This window comes from Rattus norvegicus, chromosome 2 (assembly GCF_021556685.1).
Source record: "Rattus norvegicus strain SHRSP/BbbUtx chromosome 2, alternate assembly SHRSP_T2T, whole genome shotgun sequence".
NCBI lineage: Eukaryota > Metazoa > Chordata > Mammalia > Rodentia > Muridae > Rattus > Rattus norvegicus.
Genome location: NC_141535.1, coordinates 9,477,501 through 9,502,263, shown reverse-complemented (window position 1 = coordinate 9,502,263; position 24,763 = coordinate 9,477,501). Strand labels below are relative to the sequence as shown.

The 24,763-nt window shown below is 35.9% G+C and overlaps 1 protein-coding gene across 35 annotated transcripts in view; it reads right to left on the bottom strand.

Annotated features, from left to right (window-relative positions):
- Arb2a (ARB2 cotranscriptional regulator A) overlaps positions 1-24,763 on the bottom strand; it is a 464,299-nt gene that overhangs the window by 278,763 nt on the left and 160,773 nt on the right. For all 35 annotated transcript variants that reach the window (NM_001439487.1, NM_001439488.1, NM_001439490.1 and 32 more), the window contains 1 exon segment: positions 17,127-17,345. In NM_001439487.1, the coding sequence (NP_001426416.1) occupies positions 17,127-17,345 (219 nt within the window).

Genomic DNA, 24,763 nt, shown 5'->3' with positions numbered 1-24,763 from the left:
GGGTACCATCATACCTGGATCTTTTAAGGACTGCAGATAAAACAAACTTAAAACCAGAAAAGGACCAATAAAACAGATTAGTACTTTAGATGACATCTGGGAAACGGGTGATAATCTGGCCATTTAGAAAAAAAGAAGTTACATGTGTACGACAATGACAGGGATAAGGAATGTAGCCACAACTGGCATGTGTGTCTCCATGGCTGCCTTCTGCTGGTTTGGTCGCTGGAGAATGGTATCTTAGCTTCAATGAAGGACGGAACTAAGGAGGGAAGCAAGGAGAAGAGTCTAAAGCTGAGAGCTCCTGAGCCTAGGATCAAACCGGATTGAGGCAAGTGAGTCAAGAAGCCAGTTCCTGGGACACAGTCAACAGTTCTCTGCAGCCATGCCTGGGAAGCCAGAAGAAACTACACTCTGCCCACATTCCTGACTCCAGAGGAAAACGCCTAGCACCATCTGGGACCCCAGTGCACAGCGACTCCCAGAAAAGGCAGCGCAGGCCTTCCTGGTTGCCGCCCTCATGGAGAGCTCAAAATCAGGCCCCAAAGCAACTTGAGCCTCAGGACCACAGGTAAGACCAACTTTTCTGCTCCAAGTGACCTGCCTGGTAGACTCAGGACACAGGCCCACAGGAACAGCTGAAGACCAGTAGACAGGAAAAACTACACGCGCGAAAGCAGAACACTCTGTTCCAATAACTGGCTGAAAGAAAACAGGAAAACAAGTCTACAGCACTCCTGACACACAGGCCTATAGGACAGTCTAGCCATTGTATGAAATAGCAGAGCAAAGTAACACCAGAGACAATCTGATAGCAAAAGGCAAGCCCAGGAACCCAAGCAACAGAAACCAAGACTACATGGCATCATCAAAGCCCAATTCTCCCACCAAAGCAAACACTGAATATCCACACACCAGAAAAGCAAGATCTAGATTTAAAATCATATTTGATCATGATGCTGGAGGACTTCAAGAAAGACATGAAGAACTCCCTTAAAGAAACGCAGGAAAACATAAATAAACAAGTAGAAGCCTATAGAGAGGAATCACAAAAATCCCTGAAAGACTTCCAGGAAAACACAATCAAACAGCTGAAGGAATTAAAAATGGAAATAGAAGCAATCAAGAAAGAACACAGGGAAACAACCCTGGATATAGAAAACCAAAAGAAGAGACAAGGAGAAGTAGATACAAGCATCACCAACAGAATACAAGAGAAAGAAGAGAGAATCTCAGGAGCAGAAGATTCCATAGAAAGTATCAACACAACTATCAAAGATAATGTAAAAGGGAAAAAGCTACTGATCCAAAACATACAGGAAATCCAGGACTCAATGAGAAGATCAAACCTAAGGATAATAGGTATAGAAGAGAGTGAAGACTCCTAGATCAAAGGACCAGTAAATATCTTCAACAAAATCATAGAAGAAAACTTCCCTAACCTAAAAAAAGAGATGCCCATAAACATACAAGAAGCCTACAGATTAGACCAGAAAAGTAACTCCTCTTGTCACATAATAGTCAAAACACCAAATGCACAAAATAAAGAAAGAATATTAAAAGCAGTAAGGGAAAAGGTCAAGTAACATATAAAAGCAGACCTATCAGAATCACACCAGATTTTCGTCACAGACTATGAAAGCCAGAAGATCCTGGACAGATGTCATACAGACCCAAAGAGAACACAAATGCCATCCCAGGTTACTGTATCCTGCAAAACTCTCAATTAACATAGATGGAGAAACCAAGATATTCCATGACAAAACCAAATTTACACAATATCTTTCTACAAATCCAGCGCTTCAAAGGATAATAAATGATAAAGTCAACATAAGGAGGCAAGCTACACCCTAGAAAAAGCAAGAAACTAAACATCTTGGAAACAAAACAAAGAGAAGAAAAGCACACAAACATAACCTCACATCCAAATATGAATATAACAGGAAGCAATAATCACTATTCCTTAATATCTCTCAACATCAATGGTCTCAACTACCCAATAAAAAGACATAGATTAACAAACTGGATACGCAATGAGGACTATAAATTCGGCTGCCTACAGGAAACACACCTCAGAGACAAAGACAGATATTACCTCAGAGTAAAAGGCTGGAAAACAACTTTCCAGGCAAATGGTGAGAAGAAGCAAGCTGGAGTAGCCATTCTAATATCAAATAAAATGAATTTTCAACTAAAGGTCATCAAAAAAGAAAAGGAAGGACCCTTCATATTCATCAAAGGAAAAATCCATCAAGATGAACTCTCAATCCTAAATATCTATGCTCCAAATACAAGCACAACTACATACATAAAAGAAACCTTACTAAAGCTCAAAACACACATTGCACCTCACAAGATTATAGTAGGGGATTTCAAAACCACACTGTCATCAATGGACAGGTCATGGAAACAGAAATTAAACAGAGACGTAGACAGACTAAGAGAAGTCATGAACCAAATGGACTTGGAAGTTGAACAATGCTCTACTCAATGATCAAAGAAGAAATAAAGACATTAAAGACTACTTAGAATTTAATGAAAATGAAGGTACAACATACCCAAACTTATGGGACACAATGAAAGCTGTGCTAAGAGGAAAACTCATAGCTCTGAGTGCCTGCAGAAAGGAACAGGAGAGAGCATATGTCACCAGCTTGACAGCACATCTAAAAGCTCTAGAACAAAAAGAAGCAAATACACCCAGGAGGAGTAGAAGGCAGGAAATAATCAAACTCAGAATTGAAATCAACCAAGTAGAAACAAAAAGGACCATAGAAAGAATCAAAAGAATCAAAAGTTGATTCTTTGAGAAAATCAACAAGATAGATAAACCCTTGGCCAGACTAACGAGAGGACACAGAGTGTGTCCAGATTAACAAAATCAGAAATGAAAAGGGAGACATAACTACAGAATCAGAGGAAATTCAAAAAATAATCAGATCCTACTACAAAAGCGTATATTCAACAAAACTTGAAAATCTGGAGGAAATGGACAACTTCCTAGACAGATACCAGGGACCGAAGTTAAATCAGGAACAGATAAACCAGTTAAACAACCCCATAACTCCTAAGGAAATAGAAGCAGTCATTAAAGGTCTCCCACCCAAAAAGAGCCCAGGTCCAGACGGGTTTAGTGAAGAATTCTATCAGACCTTTATAGAAGACCTCATACCAATACTATCCAAACAATTCCACAAAATTGAAATAGATGGAGCACTACCGAATTCCTTCTATGAAGCCACAATTACTCTTATACCTAAACACACAAAGACCCAACAAAGAAAGAGAACTTCAGACCAATTTCCCTTATGAATATCGATGCAAAAATACTCAATAAAATTCTGGCAAACCGAATCCAAAAGCACATCAAAACAATCATACAACATGATCGAGTAGGCTTCATCCCAGGCATGCAGGGATGGTTTAATATATGGAAAACCATCAACGTGATCCATTATATAAACAAACTGAGATAAAAACCACATAATCATTTCATTAGCTGCTGAGAAAGTATTTGACAAAATTCAACACCCCTTCATAATAAAAGTCCTGGAAAGAATAGGAATTCAAGGCCCATGCCTGAACTTAGTATAAGCCATATACAGCAAACCAGTCAGTATCATTGAACTAAATGGAGAGAAATTTGAAGCAATCCCACTAAAATCAGGGACTAGACAAGGCTGCCCACTCTCTCCCTACTTATTCAATGTAGTTCTTGAAATTCTAGCCAGAGCAATCAGACAACAAAAGGAGATCAAGGGGATACAGATTCAAAAAGAAGAAGTCAAAATATCACTATTTGCAGATGAGAAGATAGTATATTTAAGTGATCCCAAAAGTTCCACCAGAGAACTAATATAGCTGATAAACAACTACAGCAAAGTGGCTGTGTATAAAATTAACTCAAATAAATCAGTAGCCTTCCTCTACACAAAAGAGAAACAAGCCGAGAAAGAAATTAGGGAAAAGATACCCTTCATAATAGTCCCAAATAATATAAAAGACCTCGGTGTGACTTTAACCAAGCAAGTAAAAGATCTCTACAATAAGAACTACAAGCCTCTGAAAAAAGAAATTGAAGAAAATCTCCGAAGAAAGAAAGATCTCCCATGCTCATGTATTCGCAGGATCAACATAGTAAAAATGGCCATTTTACCAAAAGCGATCTACAGATTCCTTGCAATCCCCATCAAAATACCAATCCAATTCTTCAAAGAGTTAGACAGAACAATTTGCAAATTCATCTGGAATAACAAAAAACCCAGGATAGCTAAAACTATCCTCAACAGTAAAAGGACTTCAGGGGGAATCACTATCCCTGAACTCAAGCAGTATTACAGAGAAATAGTGATAAAAACTGCATGGTATTGGAACAGAGACAGACAGATAGACCAATGGAATAGAATTGAAGACCCAGAAATGAACCCACACACCTATGGTCACTTGATTTTTGACAAAGGAGCCAAAACCATCCAGTGGAAAAAAGATAGCATTTTCAGCAAAATGGTGCTGGTTCAACTGAAGGTCAACATGTAGAAGAATGAAGATCTATCCATGCTTATCACCCTGTACAACGTTTAAGTCCAAGTGGATCAAGGACCTCCACATCAACCAGATACACTCAAACTAATAGAAGAAAAAGTGAGGAAGCATCTGGAACACATGGGCACTGGAGAAAATTTCCTGAACAAAACACCAATGGCTTACGCTCTAAGATCAAGAATTGGCAAATGGGATATCATAAAATTACAAAGCTTCTGTAAGGCAAAAGACACTGTTGTTAGGACGAAACGGCAACCAACAGATTGGGAAAAGATCTTTACCAATCCTATAACAGATAGAGGCCTTATATACAAAATATACAAAGAACACAAGAAGTTAGACCGCAGGGAGACAAATAACCCTATTAAAAAATGGAGTTCAGAGCTAAACAAAGAATTTGCAGCTGAGGAATGCCGAATGGCTGAGAAACACCTAAAGAATTGTTCAACATCTTTAGTCATAAGGGAAATGCAAATCAGAACAACCCTGAGATTTCACCTCACACCAGTGAGAATGGCTAAGATCAAAAACTCAGGTGACAGCAAATGCTGGGGAGCATGTGGAGAAAGAGGAACACTCCTCCATTGTTGGTGGGATTGCAGACTGGTAAACCATTCTGGAAATCAGTCTGGACATTCCTCAGAAAATTGGACATTGAACTACCTAAGGATGCAGCTATACATCTCTTGGGCTATATCGAAAAGATGCCCCAACATATAACAAAGACACATGCTCCACTATGTTCATAGGAGCCTTATTTATAATAGCCAGTAGCTGCAAAGAACCCAGATGCCCTTCAACAGAGGAATGGATACAGAAAATGCGGTATATCTACACAGTGGAATATTACTCAGCTATCAAAAACAATGACTTTATGAAATTCATAGGCAAATGGAGGGAACTGGAAAATATCATCCTGAGTGAGGTAACCCAATCACAGAAAAACACACATGCACTCATTGATAAGTGGCTATTAGCCCAAAAGCTTGAATTACCCTAGATGCACAGAACACATGAAACTCAAGAAGGATGACCAAAATGGGAATGCCTCACTCCTTCTTTAAAAGGGGAACAAGAAAACCCTTGGCAGGGAATAGGGAGGCAAAGTTTAAAACAGACACAAAAGGAACACCCATTCAGAGCCTGCCCCACATGTGGCCCATACATATACAGCCACCCAATTAGACAAGATGGATGAAGCAAAGAACTGCAGGCAGACAGGAGCCGGATGTAGATCGCTCCTGAGAGACACAGCCAGAATACAGCAAATACAGAAGCGAATGCCAGCAGCAAACCACCGAACTGAGAACAGGACCCCCGTTGAAGGAATCAGAGAAAGAACTGGAAGAGCTTGAAGGGGCTCGAGACCCCATATGTACAACAATGCCAAGCAACCAGAGCTTCCAGGGACTAAGCCACTACCCAAAGACTATACATGGACTGACCCTGGACTCTGACCTCATAGGTAGCAATGAATATCCTAGTAAGAGCACCAGTGGAAGGGGAAGCCCTGGGTCCTGCCTAGACTGAACCCCCAGTGAATGTGATTGTTGTGGGGAGGGCAGTAATGGGGGGAGGATGGGAAGGGGAACACCCACAAATAAGGGGAGGGGGAGGGGTTAGGGGGATGTCAGCCCAGAAACCGGGAAAGGGAATAACAATCGAAATGTAAATAAGAAATACTCAAGTTAATAAAGATAAAAAAAATTAAAAAAAAGAAGCCAGTTCTTCATTCTTAAACTATGTTCACTTCACACTGTAGATGACTTGTTCTCTGTTCAGTTTCTCTGGACAACTTGTGATCTTTTCAGTTTACATGATGAATATGATACTGTATTTTATAATATACCAAAATATGTTTTAATCAATTTTAATTGTTTTATTTAATAAAGAAATTAATTATTTCAGTCTCATGAGTGGTTTTTGTTGTCATCATTTCTATGTTCAAATCCGGAGAAGGAATATAGGCCACAGGCTCTCAAAGTGTGCTCCAGAGACACCAGAAGCTTTCTAAGATTTATGAAATCAGAATTATTTAACTACGATGCTAAGACATTGTCTTTTACCTGTGTTTGGTACATTAATAAATAGTAAAAAATGCAATAAAAGATAAAACTGCTTGGTGGCTTAGCATTCATGAAGGCCGGGTCTTGATTACATTCATGTATAAAATCTTCACTATTGCATATGGGGCAAGACATGTAAAAAAAAGAATTAAAATTAACTGTCGTTTACTCTTAGCTCCCAAATCCATGTATGTATTGCATACTGAGCTCTGCCATGGCTGTCTGGAGGAATAGTACTTATGCACTTGAACCAGTTTTTACATAGAAATGTTTTAATCGAATGTCATCTTTCTCTGTGAAACAGATTAAGTATGAATACTCGGATCTGTGTAAGTGGAAATTATTCTCTGGAAAATACAGACAAAAAGCACCCCTGACAGTCTACGGAAATCAAACAATAGTCTTTATTCCTAAGAATGGAATCTAAGGTTCTAAACTGGGAATTTAAAGAAACATGTATTTTTCTAGTATGTTTCAGATGATTTTTAATTATTAAAATTTTTCTGACAACATTACTATTAATAATAGTGGATTCATCTTAAATTTTGTATAAGAAAATGTCAACATTTGCATAATTTGCTTAATTCAGTGAAATAATCTTTGTCAAATGAAAAATTCATTGTTACAATGTCCTTTATGGCTATAAGATCCATTTAAAGCACAAAACAGAAAGGCAGATTCTCCTGAGTATAAGATGCGACTTAGATTATATGAAGCAACTATGTCTTATCAACTTTTGATATAACACCAATGAAAACAATACATCTGAAAAAAGTTCTGAAAACCGTCCTTCCTGTGCAGCAGTGGCCTATATACCTGTCAGAAACCAACAGTTTCCTAACTGAATGTAATTGAGACCTGCGCAACACAAGGGATACAATGCCTAGCACTAAAAACTGAAACAAATACTCATGTATTTGTTTTCAGTGCTAATGTACTATGTGTATACATGCTATAATGTATTCTGTGATAATGAGATCATGGTTAGCAGGAGAGAATCTACAACATGAATTTACTAAGCCAACATAACTCCTAGTAACAACACATGAACATCTGTCCTCATACCCACAGATATGTATAGTCTTCAGCATCACCTTCAAGGAAGCTTCTCTTTGCAAAAGATGGAGACCACTATAGAAAATAACTCTGACCCCATAGGTAGCAATGAATATCCTAGTAAGAGCACCAGTGGAAGGGGAAGCCCTGGGTCCTGCTAAGACTGAACCCCCAGTGAACTAGTCTATGGGGGGAGGGCGGCAATGGGGGGAGGGTTGGGAGGGGAACACCCATAAGGAAGGGGAGGGGGGAGGGGGATGTTTGCCGGGAAACCGGGAAAGGGAATAACACTCGAAATGTATATAAGAAATACTCAAGTTAATAAAAAAAAAAAAAAGAAAATAACCAATCAAAATGCGGAATTGTGGATCCCAGCCCCATTGGATACATTTCCCAAATATTCCTTTACCTAAGACTCAAGGAACATTGTGAAAAGGGTCTGGAAGAACCAGGAGATCAGGAAGTTTGATGTGAGATTATGTCTCCTAGTAATAGCAGAAACTCCACCTTTAAAATCTAACCAACATTATCACCCAAACATGAAAAGAACAAGGATGACATCAATGAACATGACAAACTAAATAGGAAAAGCCTATGAACCCTAAAAGAAACAGAGGCAGCGGAGTAACACTGGGGAAGACAGAAGTGTTCTTACAGCAATTGTTTGTCCAGTGACACACACACAGCCCTGGAAAATATATTCAGATAATATTACACGACAGAACAGGTTATATTTAGGAATATATATGCATTTACAAATACATATATCCAGGCAGTAATGGTTACTGAAAAAGAAGTCATGAATTTTAAGGAGAGTGGAGAGAGGTAGATGGAAGGATTTGGATTTAGCAGGAGAAAAAGGAAGGAAGAAATGTTGTAATTAAATTATAATCTCAAACATAAACAACAAAATAAAAAACAGTCCTTTCATAACTGTTTCCCTATTTCAGGCCAATTTGTCAATTTATTTATCAATGAAGAGAACATATTACAAGAGAGTAAATAAAAAAATAAATAAAAGAATTTAACTGTGTTCAATCTCCAATACATTAAAGGTATTTTTAAAAAGAGTTGTTGCTCTGTCTTTTGCTTTAGAAAGTGAAGTTACTTATCATAGAAATGTATTATTTATGTCATATCCAATGAGTTTTCTATTTAATATTTTTAAATTATTAAAAATTTCCATAATTTTAATTCTATTAATTATGAACATTTATATTAGTTTAATGGTACAATGCCTTAACCAGTACTTTTGAGAATAACTTAAAGTAGAAAAATCTTTATTTGAGCTCCTGTTTCAAAAGATTCAGCCTATGTTCATCTAGTCCTGTGTGCTTGGACAGAATCCCATGGTAACGGAGCACATGGCATAGGAAAGCAAAAGAAAGGAGACGTGCAGAAGCCAGAAGCAAGTCAACCTCAAGTCAATCCTTAGTTACTTGCTCCCTCAAGGTAGGTCACAGCTCCACAAGTCTCCTGAAAAACCTCCCAAAATTACGCTTCAAGTTGATATCAACCTAACACATAAGCCTTTTGAGAGAAGAGACTTCATATCCAAACCCTAATACTAATAGAAATTATAGTTCATATACATAAAACACAAGCCTTTAAGTTTAAAGATGACAAAGGGAAAGAGCTCTGCCAGAGTTCTGCCAAGGGAACAGGGTATGGAGGGAACAGCGTAGGGAGGGAACAGGGTAGGGAGGGAACAGCGTAGGGAGGGAACAGCATAGGGAGAGAGGAAAATGAAGTGTGGGCATACGGTACTTGATAGCACACAGTATTGCAGATTTCATTTTTAAAACAATATTTATTTTTAACATAAAGGTGTGTTGGATTTTGTCAAAGGCTTTTCAGCGTCTAATTAGATGATGGTGTGATTTTTTTTTTATTTTTGCTTTTAATTTGTTTATATGGTGGGTTACTTTGGTTATATATATGTTGAACCATCCCTGCATCCCTGGGATGAAGCCTATATGATTGTGGTGAATGATGGTTTCGATGTATTCTTGAATTTGGTCTGTGAGTATTTTATTGAGTATTTTGCATCAATGTTCAGAAGAGACAATGGTCTGACAATACAAATTGGGCTGGAGGACACAAAGAATCCGACTATAAACAACTAAGTAGGTTCCTCTACGTTATTACTGTACTGAATGGTTATGCTCTCAAATTGTCCTCTAAATATTTATGCTTATACCCATCAACCAGGGCTGAGATCAGCTGTAGTCAGAGTAACTTCTAGTAGAGGAAAGCAGTGGAGGCAGAGACTCATACCTGATCAAGGTGCAAAGAAGAAGAGCTGGATACTCAGACTTAAATGTGTCATCAGCATCAGCATCCACCCCTGCAAGAAAGACTGTAAGAGCCACAGGATGAAGAGAGTGCTGAGAGATGGGGTCTTCTAAGACATGCATGGAGCTCACAGCATCTGTGCTCACTGGCACAAGAGCCATCTGAAACGAAGCCATCCCGAGCTCAGCATCTCTGAGGAAGGTGCTCTCCAGTCTTCACCCTTTACTGACAAGCTACTGGTACTTGACAGTTGTTGGCCGATGGAGAAACATTCAGTTATGGATTTAGTATATTATCATAAGAGAAAAAGACAGAGCACCAAAGGGGAGCTATGGCATGTCTATGATCATATTTAATGGTACACATGTGTGAAACTCTCAAGAAAAAAATTTAAGTTTATACATGTGTGTAAAACTATATAGGCCATTTGGAATTATTTCCTTTATTTTTTTAAGATTATAATTGCATTATTTCTTTGTTCCTTTTTCTTCCTCCAAATCCTCCATCTAGTTCTTTTTTCAAATTCATGGTCTCTCTTTCTCTTGTTTTTTTTTTTTGAAAACAGGGTTTCTTTGTGTAACTTTGCTGTGCTTGAACTCTCTTCGTAGATCAGGCTGGCGCTGAACTTACAGGATCCTCTGCCTCCTGAGTGCTGGGATTACAGGCATGTGCTATCACTACTGAGCTATGCACTCTTCTTTCCTTAGCTGTGTTACATATATTATCTATTGGTCATCAAAGACCAAAAATAGTCAGCCCGGAAAACATATAGGTAACACATAGAGGAAATAGGTTGCATGCGCATGTGTGTGCATGCACGCACATGTGCATGTACACATATAGAAGTGATTTTACACTGATGATTACAGCTATCAGGCAAAGCATGCTCCTTTTTGTGGTCATCTTCCTAAGGGTTTGGCGCTAAAGAAAGCTAAAGATGCAGTGCTCACTTCTAAGCAATGCTAATCCAATGTGGACAGCAGCAGTCACTGGTGCTCCGAGGAATGAACTGGGTGTCTGTAGTTGTGGGAGTGGAACTTTGTTTTTTAAAATGAATATGTACATATTTAGCTATTTAACTCAGTTCTCGACCCAACACATTAAAAAACAGATGCTTTAAAATGATCTGTTGGCAAGATGCTTGTTAAATTTTATCAGCCGAAATATTAAAATTCATAATGAATTAATTAACACATTATATAAAAATAAAATGTTTTTGTTTCATCATTTTACAAAGTACTATAACCAGTGGTGGTTAACACTGGGAATTTTGTATGTCTTGATATGTGTTGCTCAGAGAGAAACTAAATTTATAGAATTACCACAGAATTGATGACATTTTCTGTCTTCACTCTTGAACTGAGTTGGCAGATGTTTCAAGAACAAACAAATTCCGTCTTATTACAAAGCATATTAAGCTGGTTTTCCTGCCAGGCATATCTGACAACGTTTATTGCCGAGACCAAATCAATCCCCTTAATAGTCCACAGTATAGTACAGCAAGTACATTAGTTCATAGTTACAGGAGTTGCTATATGAAATAATAAGTCCTTTGATCCTTTATGCTGCTCCCCGTGCATCAGACAGGTACCACATAAAGTACTCTTTAGTCACACATACTCACACTGAGTAAGTAAAATCACTTCACTGCCATGTGTGCCATGCACTTCATTAGACATGTGTGCTAATTTAGCTTGTCTACCTATACTAGGTATTTACAAAAACTTGAAAAAATTGGCTATTTATTAGAAAACAGAGAAGAAGAAAATGAAAATATTTGAGTACATAAGCTAGTTACTTACTACCCCCAAAATATTTGAAATTTATTTCACTTAATATTCACTTAATATTATGAGTCTAAACAAAAGTTCCAAAATCAGAAAACCTCCAAAATCTGGAGTCCTTATGTACCCAAGAGTTTTGCATAAGTAAGACTCATTATCTATGAGGAAAATAAGGTGGTTCCAAGTGTTAATGGTTGTTCTGACTTTATATAAACTTCATTTTGTTGCTAAAATTCCACACTGATATGCCTACAGTGACAACAGCAAGATAGTGTGACATTTGTCAGCCCACAGTAACACTCTCAATATGCCCAATTCAAAATATCAAAATTACATTCTTTTAAGAAAGACCAAGTTTGTTCAGAATTGGTGCTTTCTTAATAGATGCAAAAATTCAAATGAAAAAAAGAAAAATTCAAATAGTCTTTAAAAAATCATCCAGACAACTAGACTACAGCAAAGATCATGCATGATAAGAAATGGAGTTCCAGATGGAGGCCAGCAAGTAGTCAGTCCACACATTTGAGTATCTTCAGCATGCAATGGCAGCCTCTCCACAGACTACACATCTCCTTCACTTCTGGGCTTTTTCTTCTACGGTCATGTAGCTTTCGACCTTATTTCCAAATTTAGAACCTGTCTCCTGTTCTTAAAATTTTCACATAATGTGTCCTTGCTATAACCTTTACCTGCCATCAGCACAGTCTACTACTTGGTCTCACTGTAGGAAGAACAGCCAAGTCATCCCAACCCTATGTCTGGTGACCAGCCATCAAGTCTACCTTTGTCTGTCTGTATTCTACCATTATTCTATAAGTTCCATGAACAGATCTTCATTATGAAAATATCACTGACCAACAAATAATCTTCACCTCTATGTTGAAGACATGTTTATCTAGTTATCTCTAGAGCAGGTTCTAGTCTTCTTGGTCTGCTCTCTTTTTGGGCATCAACTTCTAGTAAGTGGGTTTTAAATTGTTTCTTGATTCTCTCTGAATGTAATTTGCACTACTGATAAAATGTTCTATTTGCCTCTTGTTAAGGATTGAAATACAATGGAAAAAGGTATAAAACATACTCAAAGATTTAAAGGATAACAGGGAGATCGATGTAGACCAATAAGATGAAAGGTAACAATAATAATAATAAAATTATGAGACAAAAATGCAAGAGCTATCTCTAAATAGCAAATGATGAAATATGAAAAAGCTAACTACTTGTAATTATTTTCATAAGTTTTGGTAAGCACCAGTTATTTATTTCATCTGGGTAAAATCAAGATTAAGGGAAAGAAATCAAACAAAGTTACAGATTTGACAAAGTACAAGAGTGCGTATCCAGCAGAGTGAATGTGTAAAGCAAACATCATTATGGTCAGTGTGAGCAGAATTATGAAACAGAAATAACTTTAGCTAAGGATGAAATATTTCCACTTCCACCCATAATTTTAGCACTGACAATATGGCTAAAAACCTAAAACAGGATACTATTTTATATATTCAATTAATAATGCATAAATCCACCAAAAATAAATCTTAACATACTAATGATATTAATTAATGAAAATTACGTTAATTGCTAGAACCTGATCTTGGACACTGGACTGGATAGGAAACTAGTAATATAGGTTTTGTTCATTTGTTTTAATTAAAATGCAACCATACAGATAAAGCAAGACATATACTTTAACAGTATAGGTGATTTTTATTTTAAGCAGATATGTATACTTTGGGATTTTAATTAATGGCAGCATCATCCTATTTAAAATTCACTCAGAAGACTCTACTGTACACATGTACATTATGATGGACCTCTTCTAGGCTCAGTGGACAGCACACTGTGAAACAGATTTAAGTTTTTGGTCCTCATATAATTCATATTATTGTGATCACAGTCTCCTTATCAATAGGTCTGAATCAATATTAATTATCCAATTAAGCAAAACCACATGTCTCTATTCTTTATAGCTGGTCAGAAGTCTCTGTTTAAGGCTGGTGTGCTGGTTCAGTGGGCAAAGCAACTGGCTGGCAAGCCTAAAAACCTGAGTTTAATTCCCAAGACTCCTTGGTAGAAGAGACCCTTTTGTTCAAAGCTGTCCTCTGGCTTCTACATTAATGATGTGGCATATATATACCCACAAGCATACACATACACACACATGCATACACACACACACACACACACACACACAGAGAGAGAGAGAGAGAGAGAGAGAGAGAGAGAGAGAGAAAGTGAAGAAATTACTGAGGTTAAAGTACTTGTTATTAAGAGGACCTGGGTTCAGTTTCCAGCACCTACATGGTGGCTAACAACCATATATGACTACATTTTGAGAGGCTCTAATGTCCTCTTATGGTCACTGGGGCACTGTGTATACATGTGTACATATATATGACACACAGGCACCATATACATACAATTAAAATATAAATAAATTATAAAATATAAATGTAATTTCTTAAAAAAATCAATCTTTATCATCATCAGATGTGACTATACCGTGTCACACTTTTACCACATATGGTTTAATTTTCATATTTCAGCTCCATACTTTGCTTTCTCTGGGCAGGATAATGCTGTATAGATGTATGGGAACAAGGAGTCCATAGTGGTTACTTCCAGTTACTAGCTCTGTGATCGTAAACAGTAACCAGTGCATCAGTCATGTACTGTAACTAACCAGTTGACAGTTTGACTTCAGACCTACTCCATAGGGTGAAACCCACACCTAGCACCACTACTGGGTGAAGAACCCAAGTTTGTACAGATACGAGGTCTTGAACAAAACTAATGCAAGACCAAGCCAGACCAAATCCCATTATGTTAATGGGATTTGTGCAGGAAATTTTACCCCTAGCTATGGAGCTACTGGTAATCATTAGCTGCTGGGAAAGGAGACATAGTTTTATTTAAGAGTGTACACACCAGTAAGTCAGCCATAGTCTACTGGAAGACCACACATCCAGGAATATTTGGGCAGCAAAAATTGGTCCTGATAGGTTATTACAAACAAGGGACATAAGGTTGGATAGGTATATCTGGGAAGAGTTCAGGGTTGGAGAATATGATCAAAACATATAGTATGAAACTTTCAAAAGAACAGAGGAGAATTCCTAAACATAAGTAAATGATTAAGAAAACTATACATAATAGTTAATTTCTCCTCCTCATACATCACACTCTGATTTTAAAACTAGTGATATTGATAATATTCATAGATATATAGAAGAAACAAGTGATATCTGGAATAGCTCAATTTTATCTATGCATGGATGCACTAGACATCCCGAGACATCTCTTTCCCATTACAAAATAAAGCCTTACTATTCAGAATTTTGTTGGGGTCTTTCATTATAAACACAGTATTATGCACAATCTTGGGTGATTTTATATACAGCCACCAAAACTAGACAATATTGATGAAGTTAAGAAGTTCATGCTGACAGGAGCCTGATATGGCTGTCTCCTGAGAGGCACAGCCAGAGAATATCAAATACAGAGGCAAATGCTAACAGCAAACCCTTGAACTGAGAACAGGGTCCCCATTAGAGGAGTTAAGAGAAAGGATTGAAGGAGCTGAAAGGGTTTGCAACCCCATAAGAACAACAATACCAACCAACCAGAGCTCCCAGGGACTAAACCACTACCCAAAAAGTACACATGGACAGACCCATGGCTCCAGCTGTATATGTAGCAGAGGATGTCCTTGTTGGGCACCAATGGGAGGAGAAGCCCTTGGTCCTACCAAGGCTGGACCTCCCAGTGTAAGGGAATATGGGAGCGGGGGACAGAAGGGGGATGGTTGGGGAGGGGAATACCCTTATAGTAGAAGGAGTGGAGGATGGGATAGGGAAAGGGAATAACATTTTAAATGTAAATTTTAAAAAATCCAATAAAAAAGAAATATAAATACATAAAATATCAAAAAAAAGAATAAAAAAGAAAAGAAAAACACTGTTAAGAAAATATGTTATATTTTAATAATAACCTATATTTTGTTGATGAATATTTTAATATGAGAACTTCATATTACACTTCCTCCACAAATAAATAAATAATAAGATAAAAAAGAAGTAAAAATAGCTAGTATATAAAAAGTAGAAAACAAACGAAAAGTAAAAGACCAACAGAGACCAAGTCTTAGTAATCAATACAGTATCTCCTGAGATGGAGAGATGAAGAAAATAAAGAAATCATATACATACAAATACAGCAAGGGTTAGGGAGGGCAGCACCTAGCAATGGTGGCAAGAGAAAATGCAAAGCAATGGAAGAGGGACTCTTCAATATATTCTGTGTATTCTTGGTCAGGACACTGTTTCGAGTGTCTTGAGAAGTTATACATGACTCTGGTCACTGGTATTAAAATTCAATTTCTACAACAGCAAAGACTGTCATGACTTAAAAGAAGATAAAGAACTAAAACCAATAATCATTGCATTTCCTTCAAATATAGTATGAAGTATTTAATAATCTTTAATTAAGGATAAATGTAGACATGAGTCAAATCAAATATTCTGAAATGTTACTGATACTCTCCAGGTTGGAGCCAGGTCTGGTAACTCCTACTTAATGTCAGCAGAGAAAGATGAGAACTACACTCAATCAAGTTTAAGTGAAGCCGAGACTACATGGCAAGTTCCCGGCCAACCTGGGCTAGCCATGAACCTTGTTTCATGTCTAACCTTCTCCATAAACACAAAATATTAATTTTTTAAGTTTAAGCATACTGAACTCTTGAAAGTTAAAGAACATATGAAATGACTATCTTCCCTCTCTAGGGGCACTTTTTCATACTATACTGTTAAATTCTAGCAAACAAAATACACATTTTAAAAGTGTATCGTAAAAGAAGATGCCAAACTGCAAAAATGTTCGTGTATTACTATAAACCTTACAAATGTGTAAGGACTGTAACAGCTCACGCATTACACTGCCTCAGGGTGCTCTGGGCTGAGCTGTGTGCTGAGGTTTGATGTGCCTTATACACTGTGGCTGGATAGGTGGTCACACACATCATCTGCTGCAAAGTGTCACCTTCTCATTAGGTCTTTATATGTGCTGGAGAAGTGTATTAAAAAGGTTTCTTCCTTTTGCATGCATCATATTAAGACTTTAGAAATTGTTCCTTAGAACAGCAAATGACACAAAAGACAACAGCATCAGCATTAGAGAGTCAATAAAATGTCACACTGAAATAAGTGATAGGTTTTGTAACTTAAATAAAAAAAAATCCCATTCAGGGAGACAGGTAACTAAGAAAAATGAATGTTTGCTAAAAACTAAAACAATCAACAGCTTCCAAAAGCAATAAAGTAATTGAAATGAAATGAAATCCTAAGAAAACCAAAGAAACAAAAGAGGGACTTTTACTCTTTCTCACCCTGATAAACAACTGCATCATTTCTTTCTCCTTTTGGGGGTTACGGTACTTCTCGTAGAAATCGCGGCGCTTCTTTGTTTCCTTGGAGACCTTATCTTTCCTTTCCCGCTTCCCTGCTGGCTCATCTGTGCCATCAGAAGATGATTGTTTATGCATTTTCTGCTTTTCCACTTCTATATAGTTTTCATTTGGGTTGAGGACTATGACTCCATAACCTTCCTGTTTTGAAATAATAATAAAAAAAAAGGTGTTACAATTAAATGTGAGAATTTACTTAAAATCATGAAGATGGTTCTAAAATGTTAGGCAAGGTGATTTAATGTAGTTTGAAGTAACTAAAATATTCTTTTAGTAAAGAATACGGATTAAATATTTTAAATAAAGGTTAAAATTGTTTCTTTATTATGTGCACAAATAAGCATATAATATATATTAGAATAAAAATACATCAATGTAATTGCTACAGAGAAAAATAATAAATTTTAAATAAAAACATGATCTACTCAAAGTGAAATTAAAAGAATTTCACACAAGAATACATTCTGGATATGTTGAGAAAATTCTATCACCTATGCCCGAAACTCTAAGCTCTACAGTTTAAAAGCACAACTTTTTAAGCTATTAGGGCTTTAGATTGTAAACATATATTTTATTGACAAACATTTCTGCAGTTATGATTAAAACAACCAGATGCTAAGGCTTACTTGGTGAACTAAGCTAACCTTAGAAAAACAGCACTCACAGTCAGGTTTAAAGGGTAAAGACATTTGGTGGCAGACATGTGTCTTTCCTATTACGTTCTTTAAAAGGCCTAATTATTCTGTTGTCTTCTAAGGTCACATCTAGAAATATAATATGACAAAAACACAAGAACCACACAAAATAAAGTTTGTAAAAGTCTCCATCCTTACTAAAATGTAGTTTTTCACACTATAACCATAAAATTTTCTACATGAAATCAAACATAAGAAATTATATTTAAAAATATTGAATGCATCAGTTTTCATTTAAAAAAAAATCAATATCAGCAGACCCAAGTTCTTTATTTTTAAGATTGCAACATGAGGTTGTCGGCACTTTAGTTTGGTTTGTCTCTGTCTCCTGATCTTGCTGTAGACTTTGCTGGAATAACTCTTTCTATTTTCATGCCTGCCTAGTAAAAAACCATTTGTTGACTAAAACCATTACTGGATTGGAAACTTCAAGATCACTTAAGTTCTGGTTTTGTGATAGTACTATTAATTAAGATATAATCTTTTTATACATTGGAAACTAATAATATATTCCTACATGATGAACAAAATACCACATACTTTTCAACAGATCCTTCAATAAATCTTTTTGCCTCTTACTAATCACCAATAAAGTCATTTTAAAAATTTAAACATTTTATCTCAAAGCAAGAGAGATGTTGCATGCTTTCTTTTTTAAGTTTGTTAGCTGTTGAGTCAAAAGTTTTACCAACAAAAGACACTTTATTTGGGCCTGCTTTATTCTAATCTGTAGAGCTATTCAAAAGTCTTGTAATTCATTGTGCGCACTGTCAGGTAGACAGATTGTCACTTGGTGATTTTCTACAGTTGGACACACTTGACTAATTATTAAAATCACATTTGAAGGAAGTTCCTAGCCCTCTTCCTTGTGGCTCTTACAAATTTTCACACCCTTCTCAAATTTCACCTGGAACTTCTCCTCCCACCACTGTAAGTTAAAGAGCCCTGTTACACTCTGCTAAGCATGGTGAAATGTGGACATGTAGTAGGCTGCTGCTGATGTGAGGAACAGTCACAAAAGGTCACCACAGGCCAAAAAGAAAACTGCCTCCTCCTTAGATTTTGTACTGTGAGTAAGTGGTCTCCTGTCATGCTTCTCTGCTGTCGTCTCTGACAGACAAATACACACACACACACACACACACACACACACACACACACACACACAAAGAGAGCTTTTTAAACTCATACACAAGTTAAAAATTTCATATGGAATTTTAAATTTCATAGGAGGTGCAAGCATTGTATACTCCAGTGCAATGATAATAAGAATGGTCAAACTCAGGGAAACATAGTGATACTTAACTGATTAGATAAGATGATGCTCATGTTACATAATCAATATAATAACATAAGAACTCTTACTGAGAAGAACTGTGAGCAAAGCTGATCGTCACCAGAATTACCAAACCAATAAGTAGCTTAACCATCAAAATCCTATCTCCACACTCTCAGACCCTCTGAGCAGCTTCATCTCATTATAGGAAATTTTATTTGAAGAAAGAAAACTTGGGCCTAGTTGATTTTAAATAATTTCTGAAATTTGAGATGCCTGATCTAAATGAGAAAATAAACATATACAAATCATCAAAGAAGTAGTATTTCTTTAAGTACTGAGTATAACTGAGAATTACATGATTCGTTTATTCAATTTCTAAAGGCAAATGTCAATTTTTCACTGAGGAGTTAACACAAGAAAAATGATACTAATTTTAAATCATCACAACTTAAATAATTTTAAAAATTTAGATGTCAACAATAAATGCTGAAAGAACTAAATTTTTATCTTTAATTATCCAAATTATTTAAAAAATTTTATTCTTTAGATATTTCAAGCTGTCAAATTAATTAAAATAATAGTGATCACAAAATAATAATAGATATTTCCTGAAAAAAATAAGTTAGAAATTTAATTACATTTCTGGTAATCAAAAAGCCTAGCATTTTAAATTAAGATTTTTCATAATAAGCTTATACGATGTTCACATAGATAATTTATAACAAGTTTATAAAAGCAGCATTATCTTATCTAAATTCTATGTAGAGCCAAACTTGGCCTGTTTCCTCCACTGTCATACATACAACATTAAAAAACAAAACAAAAAAATTACTTTCACATAAGATTCAAAGACTGGTAATGTCAATACTAATATATGGCAACAAAGATGTCAAAGAAAATAAAGTGACACAAAGCAGAGATAATATATCAACCATTAATTTTTTGAAATAGAACTTACACTTCAACAATAAAACTATGCAAAATATAATTGTTTTCTGAATAATTAAAGAACACAAGCAAACTAAGTAGAAAGACTGCCAGCATGATCTTTATGAAGTGTAAAGTTTACAACACTACAAAATAAAGTCAGCATCAAGTGTACTATAAAGAACTGTAGTGCTATTCTTACCAAGGGAACCTCTTTAACATGGGCCTAGGGTCCAGAAGGCAATAGTGAAGCTTACTTTTTTATATTTAATTGTTCTTTAAGTACATGAAAAGTCCCATAGGATGAGAAATGTCAGCATTCCAAAAATGCATGGAACACTCTTCTGTTTCTTTTAACAAGAAATAAAGGTCAAACTAGTTATCTGACGATGCAACTACGTAGGTTCCGAACATCTTTTACAATGAGTTACACAAATTGTTTGTAATATCTAGCATTTCAGGAAACAAAGCACACTCAAAGCTGTTAACTCATTCTTAGGTTTGACTTAAGGTCTAGATCAAGAAGGTATTTCAACAAGACAAATACTGGTCTAAAAGGAAGGTTTAATTCCTCAGGTTCCATTTCTATGTATGTGAAGCTACAACTTGGTTTCATTTCCAGATATGTATTTATAAATTCTAAATTATATGATTTTAATCTGGTATTCTCTAAAGTTTAGTGTTAAAGTGTGGCATAACTCTTTGCTGTGATTAATATAAGACACAGAATCCTGGGACCTCTTACTGTGAAGACTAAAAATGCATTTGCTAATAAATAATAATTTATCATTCAGTCAGCAAACATTGGCATAGGCTGAAACAGACAGATGATTTCCAACATAAGGAACAAATAGGAAACTTTGTTAGAGAAATTAAATCAACACAGAAAATTACTTATCACGAATGTGTACATAAAAATATAAAAACAACTGACAAAGAGCCTACTTTCCACCCTACATGAAAGTATAAAAACTACAGATGTATCAGAGTTTGTGTGCTAATTACAAATTACAAAGACAATGGGAAAGAGGGACGAATTCTACAGCTTTTAAACCTCTTTTGAGTAGCTTAGTAAAAAAAAAAAAATGCAGCTGAAAGTACTCAGCTCTGCACATTAACTCGCACTATTGAAAGCCCCATGTGAGCAGAGAGGTCAAGGGCCACGCTGGAATCTTTTGACCCATGGAACTACCCATCCAGTCTCTAGGCAAAGTTGTGTAGGAGATCATTTTACGTAGATATTACCAATGAGATTCTTCAAATTCAGGATTCTACCTGTTTTGCTTGAGAGAAGACAGGTGTTCCTCCTCAAGGCAAGTGAAACTCCAAGTGTTTTATCTCTGACTACCCCAGTTAAAAGGGACTAACATCTTTTCTGAAAGAGCTATGCTATGTTAATCTCTTCTTCACAGGAAGGGTATGCATATGTCACTGTTGCAGCATCCTAAGTCAAACAGTGAGGTGAGGTCAGGACAACCAATAAGAAGTCACTAGTGAAGTGTTAAAATAAACATAGCTGTTGGAGCTGCAGCTCTGCTTGGAAAATGCCCCACCATTACTTCAGCAATTTTCTCAAAGTGTGACCTGGCATTGAAATGCCTGAAATGGCACTTGACTCCTGTTTGTGTGTCTTCTCAAGATGCGTTAAGGTAACTGTACCCTACAAATATTTTATAAAGTATTCATCAGGATTAGTCCTCAATTGGCACTTTCATGAATTTTCATGCTGGATACAGGGTATAAAATAACTGTAATATGGACCAACAGATTATCCCAGATAAGCCTCCTACTTCAAATAGATCATTAAGCTAGTCAGTAAAAGAAAACATGGCACAAAAAGTTTTCAGAGGACCACCTGTTGTCTATTATTTTTACATAGAACTTACTCATAAATCATAACACAGGGTAATTAATCAAGCTGTCACAGAGAAGGTCAAAGGTTATATGGCAGAGTCAGAAGGTCATGCATGGGCTGATAGAGGTCAGGGTCACACTGCATTCCTCATTATCAAGTTGGGATGAGAGAAGGCCCAAGCAAACAAAAGTGAAAGCAGATGGAGAAGTGAGTGGATAAGAAAAGAAAGAAAATTTCAGAAACAAAAAGAAAAATGAAAGACTGTCAACAGCCTTCAAACAAAGAATAGGAAAAAATACAGAAATATGCTTAAAAGAGCCCAAGAGCATAAAGCTCTTGAACATAATTGAATATAACTTTCCATGGTCATTTTGTTAATGCATACTAAGCATTATCACAAATACATATGCTTCATCACTATCTCTCTTATATCTTGTATGTTCAAAATTAATTATGGTAAACCAGAATTCCAAAGATGAAATATGATTTTCAAAAAGAAAAACCAAAACATTTTTTTAAAAAAAGAAAGAAACCTCACTGTGAGAAGCTTTTCTTCTTCCTGTTAATACTGTTTCAAGGTTTCAGCAGCAGTTTTAAGACATAGAATAGAGAATTTCTTAGGCATGATGCAAAGATGTCCACAAATATAAATGTATCATAAAAGTCATTTTGAATAACAAAACAGTTATAAAATATTCTATTACTACAGTTGCCTGAATTAGATGCAGAATACTGTGCAAAATTAGCTGTCACCCTTTGCTCAAAATCTTTGTTAATCTCATTTTGAATGTTTGCAGCTTTATCAACACATGCATCAATGTCAGCTCCTTGGTTACTGAACCGCTGTACTTGGAAGGAGATATAATTAAAATGTTTTGGCACACAAAAGGTGAAATTGTATCTTCTCTTGTTCCCTTAGGAGTCTGTAAAACATGAAAGATATATTGACAAACACACACACTTGTCTCCAGTTCTGACATCCCAGGGCATCCAAGTGCTATTTTTAAAAGCTCACTTTGTTTTTACCGGTAATATCACCTGATCTATTTCTAACTCCCCACCTCCCCCACTCCAGGTTTAGGAACACTACAATGCTTAAACTTCATAGATATCTCTAATACTTGTCAATAATTTATCTATGGAAGCATTCTAGGAATTCACTACCACCACAAAGTAAATAGAATTACCATTTACTATCAAGGACAGAAATAAGATTTACTGCTACAGCTTTATGGAAATTTTATGATGCCTTGCTGCTTATAAAAAACACAAATAGTCACCCACCTTCTAAGACACTTATGTGAAAGGAAGTAAGTGTTCTAACTGGTGACCAGTTGATGTCAGATTCTAAGTCCCTAAACATAGCTCAGGAACCCTACAAACACATCTTTATTAAATGATCCAAAGCAGAGTTGATCTCCAGATTTATAAGATTTACTCTTCTGCATATTAGCTAAGCCATTATTATATTTTAGACCAATATTCTCCTGGCTTCCTACTGAAATCCATTAAAACACAGATATATAAATATCAGCTATCGAGCAGTCCTGGTAGCTCATGGTCTTCCAAATATCATTTGGTCCTACCACACTGTATAAACCTATGTTTAAGTTGATGACAAAACTGGCCTAAGAACTAGTGTATAGTATCATTGTAGCTTAAAATATGTAACATTGCATCTTAAAATATGCCATCTTCTCCTGTCCCTTTCAATTAAAGTTATCATGACTGAGATAACTTTATTGCTCAGGGATATAGTGTGTTTTCTTTGCCTATACTCTACACGCAAAGGATGAGGACTTCATAATGAATTTGACAGTCACTGAGTTAATAATGTATTAAATGCTGATTTTATACAACAAATATTGATAAGCAGTTACTATCTACAATGCATTGTCAATGGGAAAGGTAAGAGTATACTTATATACTAAACTTCAAACTACCTTTTCATTTTAAGATATTTCTATTCTGTAGGAAATTTCAAATAAGATTCAAATACAAGTCTCTAAAAAGACTATAAGAAACACCAAATTTTTCAAGAAGGAGAAGTTAGAAGGAGAAAGCATAGTATTAAAATATTCCTACCTAAATATACATCAGGGAATGATTAACACTAAATGATAAGCGAAGTTCGTCACTGTTGTAACAGAATATAAATGTTCTCCATAATACTGTTTGAGGTGTCTATTTGTATGCATTTGCATATTACATAAGTAGCATCATTTCATAATGTAAGAGAAATGTTTCTACACATTTATTTCCTTACAAACAGGTGCAACTGAGTACAGCTATGAATTTTCCTTCCCACAGTCACCTATGTCAGAAGATCTTCTCATACTTCTGCTAAATAATTTAATTACTTATGAGTTATGGTTTCTTTGTAACCTTTTAAATGACTAACTCATTAAAATGCAAAAATATGCAAAACATGATGTCACTGGGTCAAACAGCTGTGTTGGTAAAATTATGGCTGTGAATGTCCCCAAGAACATGAAAATATTAATAATTTATATTGCTCATTAGATGGCAAAAAAACTTTAAACAGATTTAGAGACAGATTAATTTTATAATCACAAAATGCTACACTTCCTAATGGTAACAAATCTTTCTACCATCTGTGACCCTTTGGTATACATAAAACATATAATATTCATAATACGCACCTAGGAATAAGCAACTTATGAACATGAAAAATGGAGGTAAGGGACTTTGTTAAAAATCATAATTATTTGTCAACTTTAATCCCAACTTAATTTTTCTTCAGTGAGCCAAGACACAGCAGTAACAAATAACGTCTGAGACA